Source organism: Podarcis muralis, chromosome 11, assembly GCF_964188315.1.
Source record: "Podarcis muralis chromosome 11, rPodMur119.hap1.1, whole genome shotgun sequence".
NCBI classification, from domain to species: domain Eukaryota; kingdom Metazoa; phylum Chordata; class Lepidosauria; order Squamata; family Lacertidae; genus Podarcis; species Podarcis muralis.
This window is the reverse complement of record NC_135665.1, coordinates 38,998,496-39,023,316: the sequence shown is the minus strand read 5'-3', so window position 1 is coordinate 39,023,316 and position 24,821 is coordinate 38,998,496. Positions and strand designations below refer to the sequence as shown.

At 44.5% G+C, this 24,821-nt stretch overlaps 2 protein-coding genes across 2 annotated transcripts in view; both read left to right on the top strand.

The window, feature by feature from the left end:
• The window catches only part of DMGDH (dimethylglycine dehydrogenase), a 249,919-nt gene that overhangs the window by 82,723 nt on the left and 142,375 nt on the right, over positions 1-24,821 (top strand). The window lies entirely within an intron of this gene.
• The window catches only part of ARSB (arylsulfatase B), a 73,111-nt gene that overhangs the window by 35,765 nt on the left and 12,525 nt on the right, over positions 1-24,821 (top strand). Inside the window, exons 5-6 of the mRNA XM_028748964.2 lie at positions 1,338-1,581; positions 6,840-6,910. Of these exons, the coding sequence (XP_028604797.2) occupies positions 1,338-1,581; positions 6,840-6,910 (315 nt within the window). The remainder of the gene's footprint in view (positions 1-1,337; positions 1,582-6,839; positions 6,911-24,821) is intronic.

Here is a 24,821-nt window from a genome sequence, read left to right as displayed (position 1 = left end):
GCAGCTCGTAAGCCTGATCTTTATTGAACTGTTGCAATAGGGTGCTCCCCTCACATGCAGGAAGGCCCAGAACAAAGGTGTGCCTGCCCTTATATTTTAAATTCCTTGCCCTGGAGCTCAAGACCACCCCTCCATACATCATACATACATCACAGAAGGGGTGTAACCCAAGACTACCCCCCACAAACATCATATTTACATCACAGAAAGGTGGTCTACAACAGAAATTTGAATATTGTTGTTTTCCTGTTTGCCAGGTTATCTAATACTGCCTTATCTAATTGCCTTTCCTGGTAGTCTGCCCATTCCTTTGAAATGGTGATTACCCAATTCCTGTAACAAGGAAGGTTTTCTCACCTCCTCCCTCCTCGCAGAGAAACATTTGGTCAACTTGGGAGTCAAAATAGTTTCAGCATGGTCTTCCTGTGCTGGTCCAGACATGTGTTCCACATATCTATGTTTATGCTTGGTTGGTACATTTATGAACATTTATTTTATATATATAAGACCTTAATTTTTTTATTACAGGGGCAATGGTGCTTGCCTGACCTCCCAGCAGCAGGGTCACTGGTGTTTACTGGGAGAAAGGGCAATGAGGTTGACACTGCGCAAACACACACCTAGATCACCATATTGGTTCTGCAAGTGTGTTTGCACAGTGCTGACCTGGTCCACATTACCGTGGTCTTTCCACTCTTCCTCCCAGTAAACAGCAGTGACCCATCTGTCAGGAGGTCGAATAAACACTGCCACCACACACCACCATTTGCTACTGATACCATCTGAATCATAGATTTACAGAATTGTAGAGTTGGAAGGGGATCACCCATTCCAGCCGGCTGCAGTGCAAGAATCTCAACTACATCAGCCATGACAGGTGGCCATCCAACCTCCCCTTTAAAAACTCCAATGAAGGAGGTGTATAAAACTTTTTTAAAAGCCAACAACAGGGTTTCTTCATAGGTAAAGGGACCCCTGACCATTAGATCCAGTCATGACCAACTCTGGGGTTGTGGCGCTCATCTCGCTTTATTGGCTGAGGGAGCCGGCATACAGCTTCCGGGTCATGTGGCCAGCATGACTAAGCCGCTTCTGGCGAACCAGAGCAGCGCACGGAAACGCCGTTTACTTTCCCGCCGGAGCGGTACCTATTTATCTACGTGCTTTCAGACAGCTAGGTTGGCAGGAGCAGGGACTGAGCAATGGGAGCTCACCCCGTCGCGGGGATTCGAACTGCTGACCTTCTGATCGGCAAGTCCTAGACTCTGTGGTTTAACCCACAGCGCCGCCTGCGTCACTCCCAGGTTTCTTCATACTTACCGCTTAATATGTTTCAGATAATGGGGGCCAAACGTTGGCAGGTGGAAACAACTGGCCATTAAGAGGAAGAAAATGGACACTGTGGGAAGGCGGAGTGAGAGGAGTGGGATTTGTTGCAAGTCCTTTACTGAAACGGAAGGGAGTGGAAAGTCATGACCTTATCCACATTTCTGATTGGCTGCCAACCCTGGTGAAGCTCGCTGGAGGGTCTACGAATGGCACAAAGCGTCTAGATGGTTTTGATGTCTGGAGAACAATCAGGTAACCTCTGTTTTAGTAGGACATTATCCCCCTCTCCATGGTGCATTATGGGCAACCAAGATGTTGCTGGGGGCAAAATCCTTGTTTGCCATTTTTTTAAAAAAAGTAAACGTCTTTAAAAATGTAATCAGATTTTCTTTTAATGGATTTATTAACTAGCAGAAGTGGGGCAACTAAACTTAATCAAGCTAGCAGACTCAAGCAGCAAACATTTTGTATGACGCCTTGTTCAAAAATCCATGTACCGTATTTTTCCCTCTATAACACGCAGATTTTTTCTCCTAAAAAGGAAGGGGAAATGTCTGTGCGTGTTATGGAGCGAATGTGTGGTCCCTGGAGCCAAAAAATCAAGCAAAAGTCAAATCGCGAGTCATGGAGAAGGGAAACATGAAAAGAGGAAGTGGCAGCTTTCCTGCATTCTGCCTCAGGGTCTTACTGCCCACCCTCCTCTGTTTAGTTGCTGTGTTTGCTCAAACGGAACAAAGAGCAGGGAAAGCCCCTCCCCTCCAGGCAAGCAGAGGGGAAAGTGTCGTCTCTGTGCTCCGGTACTGCTGGGGGAGAGGGAGAGAGAGTGGGGGAGGGAGGGGGGGGAGGGAGAGGGAGGGAGAGAGAGAGAGAGAGAGAGAGAGAGAGAGAGAGAGAGAGAGAGAGAGAGATGGCTGGCTGGCTTGGGGGGGAACTTTTGCCTCCCACCCGTTAAATCCCTCTCCAGCATTCTTAGCCAGCTGCTTCTCTGCACACCCCTCTCATGTCCCTTCTTTGTTTTTCCTTCGCTCCCCACTTAAAATGTAGTTACAAAGCATAGATCAACATGGATCCTCAGGATCTTTGCATTGGGTCACCCCAAATTCACCATCAGATCACATAGCATGTCCATGGCTACAGCCTGCACCAAAAAAATCACGCACCCACTGTTGCCTGGGGCTGCAATGGTGCAAAAACGTGGTTAAAAAGCATGGATCCACATGGATCCTCAGGATCTTTGCATTGGGTCACCCCAAATTCACCATCAGATCACATAGCATGTCCATGGCTACAGCCTGCACCAAAAAAAGCACGCACCCACTGTTGCCTGGGGCTGCAATGGTGCAAAAACGTGGTTAAAAAGCATGGATCCACATGGATCCTCAGGATCTTTGCATTGGGTCACCCCAAATTCACCATCAGATCACATAGCATGTCCATGGCTACAGCCTGCACCAAAAAAAGCACGCACCCACTGTTGCCTGGGGCTGCAATGGTGCAAACACGTGGTTAAAAAGCATGGATCCACATGGATCCTCAGGATCTTTGCATTGGGTCACCCCAAATTCACCATCAGATCACATAGCATGTCCATGGCTACAGCCTGCACCAAAAAAAGCACGCACCCACTGTTGCCTGGGGCTGCAATGGTGCAAAAACGTGGTTACAAAGCATGGATCCACAGGGATTCTCAGGATCTTTGCATTGGGTCACCCCAAATTCACCATCAGATCACATGTCTGTGGCCACAGCATGAAGCACAAAAATGATACATCCACTGTTTCATTCAGAATGTTTTTTCCCTTGTTTTCCTCCTCTAAAAACGATGTGCGTGTTATGGTCAGGTGCGTGTTATAGAGCGAAAAATACGGTAACTCATGAGAAGGTCCTGAGAAATAATTTATCACTTGAGTGTTTGCTGCTATAAGCGGATTTGATTAAATGAATGATAACCCAGCTGTTTGTAACAGAAAAATTAATTCAACCCTGATGCATGTCCACTGTGTAATCCATCAGAAACTTTCCTGCCAATAGTCTGATTAAGTCAAATTACTCATGGGCAAGTTTTCACCTTCTAAATTTTCCCTGTAGAATTTCCTCCCCCCTCCCCCCTTTGCAATCTAACCAGAATTCCCCAGAGTGCTGGGTGTTTTAACAGTGTAAACAGATACATTCTTGCATGGTTGAAAAGTAACTGGTTTTCAATATCACAGAGTAAACAAGATGGAGAGAGGTGATAATTGCTTCATTAAGCTATCAGCAATGCAGAAAGCGGTTTGCAGTCTTACATAGTTTCAGCAGGGGTATTTTATTGAAACTATAATGGCTGGGTTTTTAATAGATTGGATTAAGCTGTCTGAGTTTTAAAAGTACAAGGGTGCACAGAATTATTGGTAGACCCCCCCATGGAAGAAAAAACATCTGCAGCAATTACAGTTTTGCAACAGACAGAGTACATGAAATTGACCACAGTCTCCTCCTTACTTGACTCTGTCATGCATCAGTTCCTTACAACAGCTTTCTATTAGAGCTATTTAAACTATTTTTGCCTGCCTGGGGTGATGTTTTTATTATTCTATCTGGTTGGACAAGCATCTCCAGAGATGTTGTGGATATTGAATATCTTCCTGTGTTGGAACAAAGGGTTGTACTGCAGGAACCATTGGGTATTCTCCAGCAATCTGATTCTGTGAACTTTCCCAAGGGCTGCAGACCAACCAGGGTTTTGGTTGGACAAGGCATTCTTGATAAAGTTGAAAGCATGGCACTCAATTTCCTTTAGAAAGTTTTTTTCCCCCTTGGCTGCAGCTAGTACAAAATGTTTTCACCCCCCCTTGGTGAATGCAGATTGCTGGGGGCATTAAAAACCTCCTCCCTACTGGTTGCAATGACTACCTGTCAGTTCCCAGGCATAATTCAAGGTACTAATTATGTTGCACAAAGCCCTATATATCTAGGGAGCTGGGTACTTTGTACAGCATCCCCCCCCCACATGACACCCTTCTCCCATAAAATTTAGAGAGGCCCTGATCCATTTCCCATGAGGACAAATTTGTTGACTTCGGCAGCTGTATTTTTCTTAAGGGTGCTGCAACATTATGTTGTATCCAAGTACTTTCTAATCAGAGTAGATCCATTTACATTAATGAAACAAAGTCAGTCATACCCATTAACTTCAGTGGGTCTACTCTGAGTAGGACGAGCATTGGACGCAACCCTTTGAAACGCTTCCCCGAAAAAGGCCTCCTGAGCTCCTACCTTTAGTCATTTTTTGGCTGAGAGCCAAAGAAGTCATACTTAGAACAGACCAATTGAAATAAATGAGCTTAAGTCCCATGGTTTTATTGTATTTTATAATAATTTTTATTGAATTTTCAAATTGTAGCAACAAATTTTCCACAAATCTTAATTGAACAATTTATATATCCATATTTCTCCCCTCCCCCCTCTTTGGCTTCCCCAATATTTCCGTATTGATTTATTAAACAAATTCTATACCCTGCTGGTTTTACCTCTTATATAGTTGGGAAGGTTTAGTCAAAACGTGCCAATGGGTGCCAAATCTTTATACTGTCTTTTTATATAGTTTATAAATGGTTCCCACTCCTTTTTGAAATCCATGTTGTCTCTCCCATGTATCCTCTCTGTCAGCTTAGCCAGTTCCCATGATTTTAAATGAGTCTACAGTGGTACCTCGGGTTAAGTACTTAATTCGTTCCAGAGGTCCATACTTAACCTGAAACTGTTCTTAACCTGAAGCACCACTTTAGCTAATGGGGCCTCCTGCTGCCGCTACACCACCGGAGCCCGATTTCTCTTCTTATCCTGAAGCAAAGTTCTTAACCTGAAGCACTATTTCTGGCTTAGTGGAGTGTGTAACCTGAAGCATATGTAACCCGAGGTACCACTGTACTCTGAATATGATTAACATTGGGTATCATCCTCAGAAAGCAAGTGAAAACCATTTTGTTTTACATTATTTTTATTGCTAGTTTTATGTCTTCTTGTTTTATTGTGTGGTAAATGTTTTCTAAATATCTTGCATTGACTTACTGTGTTTTATAACTATTGGGTAGCTAAAAAGAATGTTCTTTGCAGCCCTGGCTTGATTTCAAGACACAGCTGCAAAGGATCTGCAAAGCCATAGCTCAAGCCACTCCTGCAAAGGAACAGTTTTTGTTTGTAGGCATGACTTGAAATCAAACCACATATGTAAAGGAAGTATTGGGAGTGGACTTTCCTTTGATGTTCTGCCTTCTGGCCTCATGTTTACATTGGACTATTAACTGGTAGGTGGCCCTGCACATCTATCCAAGTGGAAAGTTGGTGGTGGAAAGTTCAATCTGGCTCAGTTCCCCTTCTCTGAACTAAGTTCCACTCAGAATAAAAAGGTAAAGGGACCCCTGACCCTTAGGTCCAGTCACAGACGACGCTGGGATTGCAGTGCTCATCTCGCTTTACTGGCCGAGTGAGCCAGCATACAGCTTCCGGGTCATGTGGCCAGCATGACTAAGTCGCTTCTGGCGAACCAGAGCAGCACACGGAAATGTCGTTTACCTTCCCACCGGAGCGGTACCTCTTTATCTACTTGCACTTTGACGTTCTTTCGAACTGCTAGGTTGGCAGGAGCAGGGACCGAGCAATGGGAGCTCACCCTGTTGCAGGGATTCGAACCGCTGACCTTCTGATTGGCAAGCCCTAGGCTCTGTGGTTTAGACCACAGCGCCACCCATGTCCCTTTTTCCACTCAGAGTAGACCAGTTTATGTTAGTCATGCCCATTAATTTCAGCGGGTCTGCTCTCTGTATGACTAACCCATTAATGCAAATCCTTTGAGTTTCCACTTTGTGTGAAGAAAAGCCTTGTGTAACATCTAATAGTGGCCATGTGCAAGCAGAACAGACTTCCACTTGTGCAATGAGACTTCCTCTTTCCCTCCTTCACCCTCCTTGTGCACCCCAAATCTCCTCTGGTTGATTGGCTCTCTTCAGCAGATTTGGTGGGGCCACAGGAGCTGCAGGGTGGGGAGGAGAAAGGAAAAAGTGAAGTCCTGATGGCTGAATAAAAGCCCACTTCCCCAATGTTGGATTTCGCCAATGTACGCATTCCTGAAATGCATAACTAAAATTAATTGGGCTCCTGATTACTCTGAGTGTAACTTAGTTCAGGGTTGGGGAACTGAATCCAGCCTGAACTCCCCACCACCACGGATCACTTTCCTAGATGGGAAGGGCCACCCACTTGTCAATCATGTGATGGTAACCATGAAACCAGGAGGCAGAGCTTCAAAGGAAAGTGTGCTCCCAATTCTTCTGTTCTTCTTCTGGCTTGGTTTTGGTACAGGACAAACAATATCCTGTTTAAATTTCTGAGCAGCTTTGCACACTTAATTAGTTAACAGACTTCCTTTTTTCTTGAGAGAATCGCAAAAGGAATGGTTGAAATAGCTGGGCTAGGATTCTGTTAAACTGTAGAAAGAAATTTAATGCTTTTCCTAATAAACTTTATTCTAGTGAAGGCGAACCTTCCCCCAGAACGGAGCTGCTTCATAACATAGACCCGATTTTTGTGGATCCGTCTCCATGTAAGTCTACCATTATTAATTCCTGGAACTTTTGGACAGGTCCTTGAGGCCCAGTTGGGGGGCTGGGGGTTCCCCTATCAATGTAGTTTTTATTTTTCGCTCTGGCTGAAGAATTTAAATCAGGCTGGACACCAGCCATTCTGCCACTATGCCATAAAGTGTTGCAGTGATCTCATCTTCAGAGCACGGTTAACTACACTCTAAATCATTCCCAGAGTCTGTTGCATTCTCTCGTGCTCAAAAGTTGCTCATATGTTAATCATAATGCAGCCCAGAGTGTAGAGCTGTTGACAGATAACCACATGCTCCAGGTACGTAGTGAGGCACCATGCCAAGGACCAAAATGCCCCCAGCCCTGAAAAGTGGCGGTTATCTTCCGATAGTTGGGGATATACATGCACATGCCGTTTTCTTGTACAATAAAGCTCTCTTGTTAACCTAGCAGATAGAGAGAAAGGAGGGGGGCACTAGTTCCTACGTGGCTGTGAAGTTCCAAGTCCCATGGCTGCTTTCATGCTGTAATCATGAGAGATGGGAAGCTTTGCCAATTCTGCTTCTCCACTTAAACACTGTCTGTTTTACAACTCTGCCCAGCTATGTTCCCCCCACCCTTTTCCTTTTTGTTATTTTGCCAGAGACTAAGCTTTTCAATGTGGGGATTGTTTAAGAAGATTTTCATTGGAACATATCCTTTTTACACTCTCTCTAAGTTCCTTAATGAAATTACTATGTAATAACAAAGGGGTGTCCAAAACCACAGATGGCAGCCCTCCTCGCGTGGTTCTCCCCAGGCTTTGTGACTCTGCCTGCGGCCTTGCACGGTCCCTTTCAGGCTCCCCCACCCCCCGCCAAGTTGAAAGTCGAGGAAGCAAAGGAGTGGACTGGGGTTGCACTCTGTGGGAGCCTGGGCTTCGCGTTCTTTGCTGCCCTTTTGCCTGTAGCAATTGAAGACAAGTGGCACAGGGGACAAGCAGTTGTGCATGTGTGTGCGAAAGAGTAGGAGAGGGAGAGGAGAGAAGGCAGAAATAAAATGAAGTGTGGCTCAGGGCCAGGACAAAAAGCATACATCTTCCTAAGTCGTACAGCCTCCAAGCATGTATTTTAGCCCTTCTAGTTCTGCATAAAGTTTTATGAAGTTTTGCCAGGTGGGACTTGCTGGCACACTCTGCATGGCCTGGAAGCCACATGCTGCACAACTTCCCTTGGCTGTATGGGGCCTTCTCTGCGTTCTTTGGGGGCTGTGTTTTGCAAGGGCTGCCTTAAATAGTTTGCTGCAGGTGACAGCTGCTGTTCCAAGAAAACTGACACAGATGTCATAGGCTGGCTAGACCCAGAGGAATGGTGGGAGGCACCAGCTGGGGAACCCCCAAGGGAAGGAGGCTCAGAGCCAGGGGTTGGTGGTGGGACAATGATGAGTGGTCAGAGGCAGAAGCCTGGGAAGAGGAGGTGTCGGAAGCTGAACAGATAAAAGGGTTTAGCGAGCAGGGACAGTCTGTGACAGAGAGTAGTGCAGAAGCAGAAGCTGGAGCAGGAGAAGAGGGAGGCCAAGAGGCAGAGATGAGTCAGACTGGTGAAGAAGCCAAGGTATCTCGCACTCTTGCTGTGACAAATTCCCTTCTCCCCTGGTCTCCCAGAACCAGAAGAGGTATGAAGAGGGAGGAGCAGAGACAGACTCATCAAGAGTGTCTCAGATTGTTTGGGAAGGACTTAGAGGAGGAGGAGTCTTAGACAGCTATGGGAAGGTGGGGATCTTCAGCCTCCACAACTGCCTTGGTAGGCAAGACTTACTGAGAAGTGTTAGTGTGCTCATTAGGCCTGGCTCCCCTGAGCAAGCCTTGTTTCTTCTAATAAAGAATTAACCTCACATACTCCATGTGATTTATTGCTGGCTGGTTCCCTGACAAAAGCTGCAAATGAGTCATTTGTGACTCCCCCCCCCCCATATTTCGTGTATTGTATTTACCGGGATATCTCACCTTCGCCCCTTTCTGTAGAATGCAAGGTAGCGTCTATAGAGTTTGTAAGCAGTCTCCTATCTATACCCTGACCCAGGGCCGGATTTAGGTTTGATGAGGCCATAAGCTGCTGAAGGTAATGGGGCCCTTTATATGTCCAGCTGTCTTTTGTCAACAGCAAATTGTTGCTATTTTTTTGTGTTGAATATATGTTATATGGTAATTTATGGACCTAATAGGTATCTAAAGCCATTTGCACATAACAAAATATGTATTTTATCAAAGTAATTGTTGAACTGAAATACAATTAAGAAGAAGTATATTAATAGTAAAATACAATTAAAGGTAAAGGGCCCCCTGACCGTTAGGTCCAGTCGCGGATGACTCTGGTCACCGACTGGCCGAGGGAGTCGGTGTACAGCTTCCGGGTCATGTGGCCAGCATGACTAAGCCGCTTCTGGCAAACCAGAGCAGCGCACGGAAACACTGTTTACCTTCCTGCTGGAGCAGTCCCTATTTATCTACTTGCACTTTGACGTGCTTTCGAACTGCTAGGTTGGCAGGAGCAGGGACCGAGCAATGGGAGCTCATCCCATCGTGGGGATTTGAACTGCCGACCTTCTGATCGGCAAGCCCTAGGCTCTGTGGTTTAGACCACAGCGCCATCCGTGTCCCTGAAATACAATTAAGAAGAAGTATATGGGGGGGGGGGCAAGAGAGTGGGGCCCTAAGCTATAGCATGTTTAGCTTATACATAAATCCGACACTGCCCTGACCAGACCCAGATCTTCTTAGCTTCATCTAGGTTGTTGCATCATGTGCCTTCAGAGTATTGTCTACATTGACTGCCAGCAGATCTTTAGGATTTCAGGCAGAGGTCTCTTCCAGCCCCACCTAGAGGTACCTGGGATCAAACCTGAGACCTTCTTCCAGCAAAGTGGCCGCTCTACCATGAGCTGTTGCTCTTCTACCTCTGAGAGTAAGAAAGGGACGGGTTCCAAGCCACAAGGAACGGCCTTCAGGAAGTGTTTAGCCGTACCACCTAGCAGTTTGAAAGTTATACAGTAATTTTGGATTTGATACCTGCCTAAAGCAGCAGCTTCTCTGTACAGAAGCAACATGAGTACATGTTCCATTATTGGCTGGGTCATTACTCCAAGCTGGCTGGTGCAAATCCTGGTTGTTCCAAATTCTCTCAAAAGAATCCTGTCTATTGGTTCCCATTATGAATGTCACTTTCTAACACAGCTCCTCTTCTGGAATCCATATTCTGTGGTGCTAGTTGAACCCAGATGAGTTGACAGTTGACAGTGATTTCATTGTTGTAAACAGCTCAGAAGCCATTTTGGCATATGAGGGGGGTGTGTGTGTGTGGGTGTGTGTATGTTTTTTCCCTACACCTCCCTGTCCCAATTTTGAGCAATACAGTATATCTCAAGGCAATGAGAGTTTCTGTATGAATAGCATTCATACAGCGCTTGACACTTAAGAAAAGCAACAACCCAGCGAAACGTCACAAAAATGCATCATCTTTATTTATGCACCCAGCTGGCATCATTTGTCATTCTCTAGGTTCTCTTGCGTCAACATCTGCTACCCAGGCCATCCTTTCCACCTTTTTCTTACTGCAGGAGAATGTAGGAGCAGTCGGGCCCGAGACTTGTATTCACTGGGATTTTTCGACACTTTTACAACAATGCCTTCTATTATAGGGGTTCTCTGCATTATTTGTTCACTCTGCTTTGAGAAAATTCTTGCATGCAAAGCTACCAAAGCTTAAGCAATGTCTGGCCAACAGCACTTACCTGGTTTGCCAGCATGGCTGTCACTCCATCTTACTAGGAGGGGCTAGTCTGGCACAGTGAGGATGCATTGCTGGGAGCACCGGATTGGTTCTGCCAGGGCGTCTGCACTGTGATGATCTCCCAGCTGCGTGCATCACCTCTTCCAGTAATCTGCAATGACACCCATGTCAGGAGGCCAGGTAAGCATGGCTGCTTCTCACATCCATGAACCCCAGTCATGAGGAAAGAAAACAGCTTTGTACATGGCATCTGGATCTCAGTGCCATAGTGAGGGCCATAGCTTAGTGGCAGATGCTCAGCTATGCATACAGAAGGTCCTAGGTTCATTCCCCAGTATCTCTCAGTAGGGTTGGGGGAGAATGTGGTTTGAAATCCTGGAGAGTCACTGCCAACCAGTGTAGGCAATATTGATCCAGAGGTAACAATGGTTTGGCACAGTTTAAGGCAGCTCCCCATGTTCTTTTGTACTGGCCCTCTGTCTGTGCAAAAGAAAATGGAGGCTTTGATTCTGCCTTCTCACCAAACAGATGGTTGAGAGTGTGTTGGGCAAATTCTGTCCTGCGTGAGTCTTTTTGGTACAGGGAAATATGTGCACAGCTACAGTCTGTGCCAGTGTTTACTCCTGTTGGACTGAGACAAAGGTGACTGAGACATTGTACTCTGGTTAATTTGTGCCTTTTAAAATATCTGTGGAACTCATTTTAAAACTGAAAAATAATTATACCTTCAAAATCTCGCCTCGACTTGCAATCTTTCTAGTCAAATGCAACTCAGCAACCATGTATGTATGGTGGCCTGCCCAGGACCATGGCAGCCCCCCCCCCTTTTTTTTGCAGCCCCAGACTGGTACTGAAAATTGCAACTTTCTCAAGTCCCTTCTGGGAGCGCATACATGGCAGGTAGGCTGCATTCAGTTTAGTAGATTGAAAGTTTTGAAGGCTGCTTTGGGTGAAAATTGAAGGGACCAGTTGCTTTGCATTACACACTTTATTGTTCTAATTTTATCCATAATAATTTAGCAGGTTTTTTAAAAAGACTGTTTTTGGAAAACATATTAGGAGCAACTCAAGCTATTAGAAGCATATTTCATGGTCATAGTCCTCAGAATAGTCAACCTATTTTCAGATTATGAGTCTGAGCATCACAGCTCTTGAATAGGTCAGTAGGTTTTTTTACAGACACTCAAAAATCACTGTCTCAACACAGACTTGCCCTCCACAGTTGCAATGGCAGACTTCTGGAATGAAGATTATTTGCGCCAAATAGAATACATGTAGGTTCAAGCTCACCACAGAAAATGATAGATCTGGGAACAATTTTACTGAGCATGAGTGTTGCTAACCTCTCTTGGAATAACTTGCACCTTTTCCTCTGATGTTTCTGCCCATTTCTGAACAGTAGGGGGGAGGTGAAGAAAGAACATAATAACATGGGAAGTGCTCAGCTATGATATATGTTTCATTCAGAGATATTGACCTCTATGCATTATGTCTGCTTTTGAGGGTCAAACTAGACGTGACAATGGCAGCTTCATTCTGCCCTGTTGACTCAGGAGCATAGGAACCTGTAAATGCACAGGAGAAATCCATAGGAACAAAAAAACAAACAAACTCTGTAACCACCAGGACTGAGGATCCCCTCAAAGGACCTTCCACAGAGACACCCGCTAAAGTGCCTGTCAGGAGCAGGTCAGCCATAAATCACACAGAGTAAGTGAAGTTAACTCTTTATTAGAACAAACAAGGGCTGTTTAGTAGTGTCAGGCCTAATGAGCACAGCAACTCTTCTTGGTAACCAGTACACCAAACTGGCTCCCTCTTGAAACTTCCAGATGCTGGAAAAGACACAGGTCTCTGGCTTCTTGTGCCTGAACCTTGTTTCACTTTCATACTGTGTTGACTGTTGACCTTGCTGTGTTGACTGTTGCTTGACCTTGCCTCTGGGTTACCTCTTGGACTGATACCCTCTGTTTGACCTTGGCTTATTTGGTCACTGCTGGGCCCCCATATAATCGTTTATTGGTGAGTTTTTTGGGCAGAAGACTTGGACCTTCCTGAATTGGGATCCTATTACCTAAGGGCACCTGCTGGAGCATGATAAGGTAAAGGTAAAGGTACCCCTGCCCATACGGGCCAGTCGTGACCGACTCTAGGGTTGCACGCTCATCTCGCTCAAGAGGCTGGGAGCCAGCGCCGTCCGATGACACTTCCGGGTCACGTGGCCAGTGTGACGAAGCTGCAACTGGCGAGCCAGCACCAGTGCCGCACATGGAAACGCCGTTTACCTTCCCGCTATAAAGCGGTACCTATTTATCTACTTGCACTTAGGGGTGCTTTCGAACTGCTAGGTGGGCAGGAGCTGGGACCGAACGACGGGAGCTCACCCCGCCGTGGGGATTTGAACCGCCGACCTTACGATCAGCAAGTCCTAGGCACTGAGGTTTTACCCACAGCGCCACCTGCGTCCCTGCTGGAGCATGATAGGAGACTGTAATTAGTTGGAAAGTTCTCCTGTAGGAGTTCCATTGGGAAAGAATAGGAGCTGTGCCAAGGCATAGTGCTTTCAGTGGAACTAGTGCAGGAGATCTTCCCATTGGTTTGTGCCTTAAAACACAATAGCAGTTATTGTACATGTTCCTTATCAGTTTGTACAACAGGGTTAGTTGAGCCTCCTTTTCTCTCTCCAATAGTCTGGGCCAAACTACTTTTCAAAGTTTTAAAAATGCCTTGGGACACAGTTCTGAAGGAAATAAGCCATGCTAAACACATGCTATCACTTGTGGACATGTGCCCACCTGAGACTCAACAATGCCACACTGAATACGGAGTCAGTGTCTAGAGCAGGGGTCAGCAAACTTTTTCAGCAGGGGGCAAGTCCACTGTCCCTCAGACCTTGTGGGGGGCTGGACTAGATTTTTTGGGGGGAAATGAACAAATGCCTATGCTCCACAAATAACCCAGAGATGCATTTTAAATAAAAGGACACATTCCACTCATGTAAGAACACACTGATTCCCGGACCGTTCACGGGCTGGATTTAGAAGGCGGTTGGGCCAGATTTGGCCCCCAGGCCTTAGTTTGCCTACCCATGGTCTAGAGACACACAAATCACTTCTCTCCCTTAATCAATAACCTACCTTTGCATATTCTCTTGGCATTCTGCTTAATATTTTCATATGAAATTTCAAACGGAACACTTAATAAAAAAAGCATGTAATTCCCTAATGAATATGCTAATTGAATTTGCCATATAAAAGAATAAAACCACATAATAAGTATGTGTTTCAAATTAAGTGCACTTATGTGCACTGGGGAAAGTATTGCGAAATGTACAATATCATACACATTTGTTATAACTTTGCATCGTTTCTTTAAAAACAGCTCTCCAAGTTATTGATGGCTTGGCAGCTGTGAGGATGACGTCAGCTCTTCCATTGTGAAGCCTCTGCTTTCTTTTAGATAGTCTTATGGCATTTCATCAAGTTTCGGTGATTCAGCTGAATTAAAAACCAACTGGCTTTGAGTCAAAATTCCCTTAACTGCTAAACCAAACATATTCCTGACCACATAGCCAATGCTAGATGCCCTGTCTCATAGCAGCACTGAAGCTCTATATCCTATTGTAGGCAATTGTTGTTTTTCAGAATCTGAACTGAATGACCTAGAGAAAGCAATGGAACAATTGGAACTAAGGGTTGTTAGCCAAAGTCTGTCAATATATTTCCTTACTTATCATGGTCATTCATTAATAAAACATGAGATATTCACCACCTTGGCAAGACAGACGTTCTTTTTATCATCTTGGAGAGAAAAAGGCAGGGTTTTATCAGATGCTTCAAAGGACTGACTTCCAAACTTGTTTTTTTTAGGTGTTGCTAGGTAGAGAGATGTCAATGTAAAGCTCTTTCACCATTGCTCAAAATTCTATGCATTCTTCAAATGGAAAAACTGAAAAAAGTGGCCTGCTTGCCTACTGGTTGTAGTTGGGTTATGGTTGTGCTTGCTTGAAGGCATTGACTCAGAGCATAGAAATTAAGAGGTACTTAGTCCGAGCCAATTTAATCAAAATCTGACATTTGTAAGGACATTACTTGGTGCATTCTACTAATAGCTGCATGGAACAGCCATACTTTGGTATGTATCTGACAACCACCCAACGCTCATTTAATTCATAATAATTTATTATATGCACAGAAACAGTGTTAAAGGTACATGTGCAATATTAAAAGCTCCCTGATTAAAAATAACAATAGTGAGCTTTAACTATCCATAGTTTCATAGCCTCAATGCACAGCTTGGCTTTCAGTTTGACTGAGCAGCTGATGGCAGGGTGTGTGAGCTGATTTATTTGATCCGTGAAGGCGTTTGTGAGTGCTATGAACCTTACCACTAAATGCATAGAGTTCTCTCCTGATTGCAGTGGGATTCTGTGACTTGTGAATTATACCGTGTGCCACTGCTGTGCCACATTCCAGTCTTGGTGGTGCGCTGTCACTTTCAACAACCTCCATTGCCATCCGTGATTGCCTTTCTCTGGTATTCCTTTCTAGCAGAGTGTGGACTGTGCAGTCTAGCAAAGTTTTCTACATTGTTCTGCAAAATTGTATGTCACATTTGTGGATACCTGCACAGTATCTGTGCTCTTGAATTGGTGCCATAATTTATGATGGAATTGCCCGTATCATTTTTAAGTAATACTTTATGGTGTGTGGATATTTGGTTTATAATAAATCACCTTTGAATTCCAGTGACATTATATATTGCGTCTGCAAGGAACACCAGAAGAATTTGTCTTTATTATGGGACAGTTAACTCCTAGGGGTCCCATTTTTCACCAGGGCTAAAAAGATTCTTTTGACTTATTACACAGCCAAATTGATTTGTGCCATTCATACTTCTTTTCACCACTGGGAAAATATGAATTTGCATAAAGAGAACAAACACTCGTTGTAAGTAGATGGTGTGTACTGTTTTTGTGGGTCCATAAATGTGTGGGTGTGCTTTCTCTAAAGGAATAAAAATGGCATTGCCCTTTATGTTCATGTTTATGCGCAGCTAACACCTGGCATTATTTGAAACTTAAAAAAATAAGTGTGTTAACAAATCCCATCATTTTGATATGATCTTTTCCTGCTGCTGACTTGGTGAATTTGAAACCTCAGAAAGATAATGGCTGCAACATATATACAGGCCATTTGGTCTCAAACTCCCAGGAAGATTATCCTGTATCCAGATACTTGGATATGAAGTCCTACTGGAAAGAAGCAGCTTTCAATAAAATGCAGTTTGGTTCAACCCTAAAATTGGCAATCAGATAGATTATGCCTCTACAGCTTGTGATCCACCATGTGGAATGCAGCCATTAATGTTGGTCTGCCAGATAACCAATGAACCTACTGTTTTTGTTTCCTTTCTGCAACTGAAAAATGAAGACACATAGCCCAAGTAGAAGAACAGACCCTAAGTAGAAAAAAAGAAGAAGTAGGTAAAATATAAATATCCCTCATTAGTTTTCCTTGCCCATTGTCCTATAATAACTAATTTAATTCCCATATTTTCCATCCTAACCAGCCATTTCCTTCAAAATATTGTATTTAGATACTTTACTGAAAATTAAAATTAATTTAATTAGCTACATTTCCTTTTTCCATTAGTTCACATACTGTAGTTCTTTGTTTTACAAAATATCAGACTGGAGGGGAGGACCTTTAGTTTAGTTGTATGGCTGGAGCACATGCTCTGCATGCAAAAACTCCCATGTTAATTCAAAGTGTCTCCATTGCAAGAGTCTTAAGGAGCAGAGAAGACCCCTCCCTAGGACCCTGGAGAACCATTTCCAGTCACAGTAGACAGGGATGGGTTAGATAAACCAAGTTTTGATTCTGTGTGAGACAGTTCAATTTACTCATATATTTGCAATATATATTTTGCTGAATGAGTGCTGCACCTGTATCTGGAAGCTAGACAAGAACCTTTTTGTATCTTTTAACAAAGGCAAGATAGCAACATGAAACTCCTAAGTCTTGTGCCACCTAGTGACTACCGTATTTTTCGCTCTATAGGGCACACCGGACCATAGGGCGCACCTAGTGGTTTTTTTTTTGGGGGGGGGAATAAAGAAGGATAGCCAAGATCCATCCCGCTGGCTGTCTTGGCTTCCTCTTTAGCCACGCGCAACCTCTCCAGACGGGAGAAGCTGCGCGTGGCTTTGTTTTTAGCCGTGGGGCTGGGGACGGGGGAAGCCCAAGCTTCCCCTGACCCCAGCCCCCAAAACAGGTCCAGGAGCGACGGCGAGATTGCGCGCAACCTCGCCGCCGCTCCTGGGGCTTGCGGGGCTGGGGACGGGGGAAGCCCGAGCTTCCCCCGACCCCAGCCCCCAGAACAGGCTGCTATCCGCAAGCCTTCGGAGCCCGGCAGGAACTCCCGCAGTGCTCAGAAGGCTTGCGGAGAACAGGCAGCTATCTGCAAGCCTTCGGAGCCCAGCGGGAACTCCCACCATGCTCAGAAGGCTTGCGGATAGCTGCCTGAAGCCCGGGGAGCACAGCGGCGGTTGGCGCTGCACTCCCTGGGCTTCAGGCTGCAGGCTGCTATCCGCAAGCCTTCGGAGCACTCCGAAGGCTTGCGGATAGTTGCCTGAAGCCTGCATTGGCTCCATAGGATGCACACACATTTCCCCTTCGTTTTTGGAGGGGAAAAAGTGCGTCCTATAGAGCAAAAAATACGGTAAGCTATATAATGACACTGTCCACGCAAATTTGAGGGAGTTTTTTTGCCTTTGAAAAGAATGATTTCCTTTTTCTCTTACATTTGTTTCAGGATGTTATAAAGCATTGAAATGAAATCAACTTTTTTCCAATTCCTTTGTTTGGAAAAAAAGAGCATTGGGGGGAAAAACTTTTTAAGCTTTGGCAACATATTGTGTAATAACTAGTATTACCATTGGTCTCTTTAATTGGTCTATTTAAAAAAGAAAGAGAATTGGGTAAGTTAGAGCTCATGGCAAAACCTGATTATTTTATGCTTCAGATGTCATTAGAAGACAGTATCTTGGATCTTAGCTTTTTGCCCAGTTTATGGAAGGAGAGTTGTGATCACAGAAAGAGTTCTGCTCCTGGAAGGAAACATTCTGTGAGTGGAACTCTTGAATGGCTGCTCCTTCTGTGAAAGGAGCAAAGAGTTAGGACCTAAGCCAAGATCTGGAGCTTGCCCAGTCCAGCCTGCTACTGTTTCTTTACTTCCTTGTAAAGCCTTTCATTTTGAACCAAAACATCTTTGTATAAAGCTGATACAATCAGCATGTAGAAGGGTGATTAGATGACTGGTATCTGAAGTTAATAATTCAACTGGTATGTTAAGATGGTTGAAGAACATTGCTTGGTTTAAAAAATATATATTTATCATATATATATATGGGCATTGTTGGGGTGACAGTAATAAATAAGAGTCTAGATAACTAGATTTTCATCAGTTCCTTCAAAATCAGTATTCCATTAATTTTTCAAAGGTCAAGGTCACAGCCATTCCTCAAGCATTCTTATTTTAATAGAGTAACTGAAAGTGTCTGAGTTCTGCAGAAAATTCATTATCGCCATAAAGCCGCAAAAGGTCACAAAATGTCTTTCTTCACTGAAGTAGCAAAAATTTTTTATTTCTCCAATAATTCATTATCACAGTGGAGCCTGAAGGAGCCCTTGACATTTCAGCATCCTCCTCCTTCAGGGGAAATAATTGTTTTCATATATCATGATTTAGAAAACGACAGAAAAATTAGTGAAAAACAAACACAAACCTTTCTGGTCTGGGAACCATCTGTATTACTCTTTGTTTCTAAAGCTTCCCTCCCCCCCCCTCCCTCCCCGTGCTGTCACTGAAGCTCTCTACATCTACCCTGTGCAAAATGGTGAACGTCAGATCTATAGTATTGTAAAAAAACGTAAGAAAATATGAAGAGCCTTGCTGGTTCAGGCCAAAGGTCTGACGTCCTGTTCTCACAGTGGCCAACCAGAGGCCTGTGGGGAAGTCTGCCAGCAGGGCATGAGCACAACAACACTCTCCTCACCTGCAATTCCCAGCAGGTGTTATTTGTTATGTACTGAAGTTCGCACCCTGGGCCAGCAGGGGGATACTGTAGATAGTTTTCACTCAGGTCCACATATGCAAATAAGGGATTGAAAGTGACGTTCAGTGATTGGATAGTTACAGAAAATGGTTACTGTTGCGTTCTAGTGGAGCTCTATATAAGCAGGCTGGCTGAACCCTTCAGTTCAGTTCTGTTCTGGCCTGTGAATAAACAAGAGCTGTTTGAAGAATCACTGTGTCATCTGATATGTTCACCTACAACTTAACAGTATTCAGAGGCACATTGCCTCTAACAGTGGAGGCAAGATGTGCATATCTTTCAGTGTACATTCAGCCCTTGCAGTTTGCGCTATACTTTGCCACACTGCCCCAATAATAATAATAATAATAATAATAATAATAATAATAATAATAATAATAATAATAATTTATTATTTATACCCTGCCCATCTGGCTGGGTTTCCCCAGCCACACTGGGTGGCTCCCAACAGAAGATTAAAAACATGATAAAACATCAAACATTAAAAACTTCCCTAAATAGGGGTGCCTTCAGTGTCCAGTCTGAACGATGGGAGTGGAGATGCTCCTTCAGGTATACTGGGCCAAGGCTTCCCACAGGCATGTGATTGGCCACTGTGAGAATAGGATGCTGGACTAGATGGACCACTGGCCTGATCCAGCAAGCTTTTCTGATGTTCTTGCATTTAGGGAGGCTTTTTGCCTTCAGAGGCTGGTTTCTACTGCTTAGGCCTTAACTGGTACCTGCCTCTATATTATGCTTTCATAGCTGCTTCTTTTAATTGCTTTTGTTTGATGGCTTGCTATTTTGGTTCCTTTATCTTACTTTTTGTTTTTATTGTATCATATTCTTTCTCTCACTAGCCACTTTGAATTGTATAAGGAAAAGTGGGGATATAAGTATTTTAATCTAATAAAAATGGAATAAATAAATAAATAAATAAATGGGATCCTCTCCCCTTTTTTGCAGGGGTTATGCTGACTGTTCCTTAGGTTTTCTTGGGTTAATAATGCTTCCTAGCAATTCTTGTTAAGCAGGAATTAGACTGACAAAATCTGTAATATCTCATGCTTGGGCATCTGTGATTCTCTCTGCCTGGAAAATTTGAACTGTGGGAGGCAGGAGGCAGAATGGTATCATGTTGCTGACATGTGGACACAAAATGCATGCTGATGAAAACAATGGGTTGCATGTAACTTGTTCCATCAGCACAAATATTTATGCTTCTGCAGTGAAACTTCTCCCCTCTTCTTCCATATGACCCCCTAAATCTGTTCTGGGCCTTCCCCCCCCCCCATGCTCCAGAACAGATTTAGGGAAGGTACTGTGCACATGTGGGGAAAGTTGGGGGTGAGTTCCTTTGTGAAAGCAAAAACCCTTATGCAGTTGGGACGTGTTAGCTGGATTCTGCCTGAAATGGCCCTGTACTGGCCCTGCTGCTTTCTCCATTGTAGACTGGGTTCATTACAAAGACAGTGTGGTGAGCAGTCAGTGCCCTGGCAGGAGTGACGGCAGTGTTGTGTTTCCCAGACTGGTTAATTTCTGCTTCTAAAAGTTTTGTTAGCTCGAACTTCAGAGACTGAACCTCAGTGTTACTGATGAGTATAGAAATCAACATTCAAAAGCTATTTGAAAAGGGCACCTGATACAGTCCTATTAACAAAACTACACCACGTCCAAATTCATGTAAGCATCCCCATGTCAACATTTTCCTGTACTTGGAAAGCTAACATTTCAGGGTGAGATAAATAAAAAAAAAATTAAAAATATTCTTCAGATACCTAGCTGAAAGGATCTGAAGAAGTATGCATGCACATGAAAGCTTATACCCAGAACAAACTTAGTTGGTCTCTAAGGTGCTACTGGACAATTTTTTAATTTTTTTATTTATTTCGACTGCATCAGACCAACACAGCTACCTACCTGAATCTAGTATCTCAGGGTGAGGTTAAGCTAGAAGCTTTATCCCTGATGTGGTCATATTATGATTGCAGGTAAATTTTGAGATGACACCACATTTTAGCACGTCCTTCTGTAGGATTGCACCACTCCAAAGCCCTGGTGGACAGTGTTGCATCAGAAACAGCATGTCTGGGTAGACTCTTCGTCTACTTCAAGTTTTTAAAACTTCTTTTAAGAAATGTATTTGACATACGAGAAGGAGGAATAAAGGATGAATATTCCATCTTTTTGTACAGATGTAACTGGAACAGGAAAACCATTGTTGGCAGAGCACTACTGAAATCTTGAACTAATGAGTGGAAACATTCTGGAAGCAATTATTTTACAAGCACAAAGTTTTTTGTTTTTATAAAAAAAAATCTTTCCTTTTAGTTTTTAAATGTTTCAGCAGAACTGCATTTCTGTTGGAGATGTCTGTGACAGCAAACACAACGTGGAACCCAGATAGTCATGGGACCAAGAGTCTGAAAGCATTCTTTGGGGGTATTTCTCCTTGGCCACTGGTATTCGAGAAGAGAAGAAAGTATGATGCAGAGATCTTAAACAGCTTTATTCATTCATTCATTCATTTAAATATCCATTAGTCTTTTGGCTATTTCAGCAGACATAAGAAACGTGATGCAAGCCCTTGAAGTCAGCTTTCTAGGAGCAATAGCAGCACAGTTTATTCATGAATTAGATGCCAGAGGGAGCCCCCTTGTCCAGAGGGAGCCCCCCACCCAGTGGACACTAGTCTATAAGGCCAAATGGGGCACTGCAGCTCCCCCCAAACCAGTGGAGGCTCATCTATAAAGGCAAATTGGGCATTGCACCACCAACCTGAGTCTGTCCTTGGCCAGCTCCCCCACCTGCCTTCTTACATTCAGTCCTGGGGGTGGTAATGGCGGCCACCTTCCTGCTCCTTAATCATTGTGTTTCCCTCAGCATGGAGAAGGATGGAGGAGGGAACCAGGAAGAGCCTCCCATTGGCTCTGGCTCAACCTACTGCCAGCTCTCTGCCTTCCTCCCAATGGCCACCAGCTGACACTGCCCCAACCTCTGTTTCCAAGTTAGTTTTAAAATATAAGTGAGGGAATTGTATTTTGTATATGAATATGACTTAAGACACATCATATGTTGAGAACTGGTCGTCTATTAAGTTTATATGTTCTTGTAGGATTAAATAGGTTCATGGTAAAGGTAAAGGGACCCCTGACCATTAGGTCCAGTCGTGACCGACTGGGGTTGCGGCACTCATCTCGCTTTATTAGCCGAGGGAGCCGGCGTACAGCTTCCGGGTCATGTGGCCAGCATGACTAAGCCGCTTCTGGCGAACCAGAGCAACACATGGAAACGCCGTTTACCTTCCCTCCGGAGTAGTACCTATTTATCTACTTGCACTTTGACGTGCTTTTGAACTGCTAGGTTGGCAGGAGCAGGGACCGAGCAATGGGAGCTCACCCCGTTGTGGGGATTCAAACCGCCCACCTTCTGATCAGCAAGTCCTAGGCTCTGTGATTTAACCCACAGCGCCACCCACGTCCCCATGGTTCATGGAGGTTAAGGCTTATCAATAGCTACTAGCCCTCAGATGAATAGTTCCTCCTTGCTGGAAAGTTTCAGAAGGGGCTGTGTCCACCTCACTCACTTGGCATTTAGCTTGACTGTAATGAGGAAAAAGAGCCTCTAATGTGTAGCTAATTATAATTTATTCAGCCCATGTACTTGGCTCTCCTTTCTTGTCCCTGCATTGTTGCCTTCTCTCCTTCGGTTTGGCAGTTCTGTCAGATCCCATTTTTTCCATGCTTTTGTCAAGAGCTGATGGGATCTGTGTGTGGCTGAACCATTGAACTGCAGGTGGCAGCCTAGGTACTGAAGAGCCTTCAGGACTGACTCTACCCACCCAGGCTGTCCACTAAATATTTCTGGGCAGAAAGAAGCATAAAGGGCATCCTCCTCCACCTGATCCTTGTTTGAGCAGCAAGGTCTTCCTGAGTACTGCCCCATCCCTGTTTCCTAGTTTGCCCTTTGCTCCTGACTTTTGGCTTGCTCCACAATTCCTTGCTCCCCTCAGATCTTTTCTGTAGCCCAACCCCGACAGATTGGGACTGTTGTGTTGTTTCTGGTGGATCTTTTATTTCAGTTTTGATCTTTATGTGTGATGCCTTGAGCTATAGAAAGGTGGCTAAGAAATCTAGAGGCAGCCCACCAGCTATGTGAGTCAACGGAGGAAGAGCTTGTTAGGTTTGCTGTCTTAAACTACAAAGAAATGGGAGAGGAGCTGGCACCTGGCAAGCTACAATACATGGTTGGCAATATATGTATTTTTAAATTTTTTTGACATGATAGGTCGCAAAATGTGGTAGACCTGGTGGATGGGCTACACTGAGGTGACTGTTGGCTCTTTTGCAGCGGTAGTGGGGTCCTCTACAACTTGTTGTTAGAGATACAGGAGAAGGTGTTGATACTAGAAACCACCATTTTGAACGAGGAGTACACACTTGGCTTAGCTAAAAATGAGCAACAGCGGGGGGGGGGGGGACTGTCATAAAGTGTGGCATCAAACTGGATAAGGAACCACAAGGATCTACTGCAAGAGATCTGTGTTGAAGTGAAAGTGAAAGGCCACTTTGTGGGATGAACTTCAAGACGTAAGATTAGTTTAACAAGGTCTACTTCTCATTTTGCTGTTTTTAGAAGAAAATTCTGATAAGGATGGCAAGTATAAAACACACTGAGCTGTACAGACTTAGTGTCACCACCAAAACATAGGACTTTTCCTATGAAACCCCAATGTTCCTTCCTTATCTGTAAAAAGCTTGTACGTCAAACTAACAAGGTTTCTGTGACCCAGTCAAAACAATGAGCTATGCAATAAACATTCATTTATAGCTTATTCTAGCAAGTTGCTTGTAAGGCTTTGTGAAGACCATGAAAGCAAGAAGTTCCTCCTGTCTCTCCTTGGGTTATAGGTAGGTATACCTATGAGGCATTGTAAGAAGGACTGTGGGGGTAGAGTGCATGCTTAATATGCAGAAATTCCTTGCTTCTGCCGCCAAGACCTCCAGTTGAAATGGGGGGATGGACCTCTAGTCCTCTGGATGCTGCCAGATAGCTCCCATCACTGTTGACTCAGTAGCCATGAAGATTGGGGAGGTTTGCGAAAGTTGAAGTCCAACAACATCTGTAGGTCCATTAGTTTTCCACCACTGATGATCGCAGTTGGCAGGGATGTGAGGGGACCTGCTTAAAACTGTAGAGATATATTACCAATCAAAACCGATAATACTGGGCCAGGTGGAGCAGGATTCTGACGCAATGCCAGTTCATTTGAACTGTATAATTTGAACTGCATCCCCAATAGATTTGGTAAAGTAGCTCACATAGAATGTGGGAGCTGTGGCCCTCCAGATGCTGTTGGACTCCAACTCCCATCAGCCCCAGCCCGAATGGCTAATGGTCAGGGGATGGTGGGAACTGTAGTCCAGCAACACCTGCAGAGTCTTCTCTGACATAAAGAAAGGCTGCGTATCTCAAAGGGACCACTTTCCTTCCATGGAATATGCAGTGTTGGAGGCTGTGTGGGGTTGAAAGAGATCCTTCATGAAATGTTTTACTTTTTATATGTTAGCAGGCTGCCAGTGTGGTGTAGTGGTTAAGAGCAGTGGGCTTGTGATCTGGTGAACTGGGTTCGATTCCCTGCTCCTCCACATGCAACTGCTGGGTGACCTTGGGCTAGTCACACTTCTCTCTGAAGTCTCTCAGCCTCACTCACCTCACAGAGTGTTTGTTGTGGAGGAGGAAGGGAAAATGAGATTGTTAGCCGCTTTGAGACTCCTTAAAGGTAAAGGGTAAAGAGACCCCTGACCATTAGGTCCAGTTGTGGCCGACTCTGGGGTTGCGTCGCTCATCTCGCTTTATTGGCCGAGGGAGCCGGCATACAGCTTCCGGGTCATGTGGCCAGCATGACTTAGCCACTTCTGGCAAACCAGAGCAGTGCACGGAAACGCCGTTTACCTTCCTGCTGGAGCGGTACCTATTTATCTACTTGCACTTTGACGTGCTTTCGAACTGCTAGGTTGGCAGGAGCAGGAACCGAGCAACAGGCGCTCA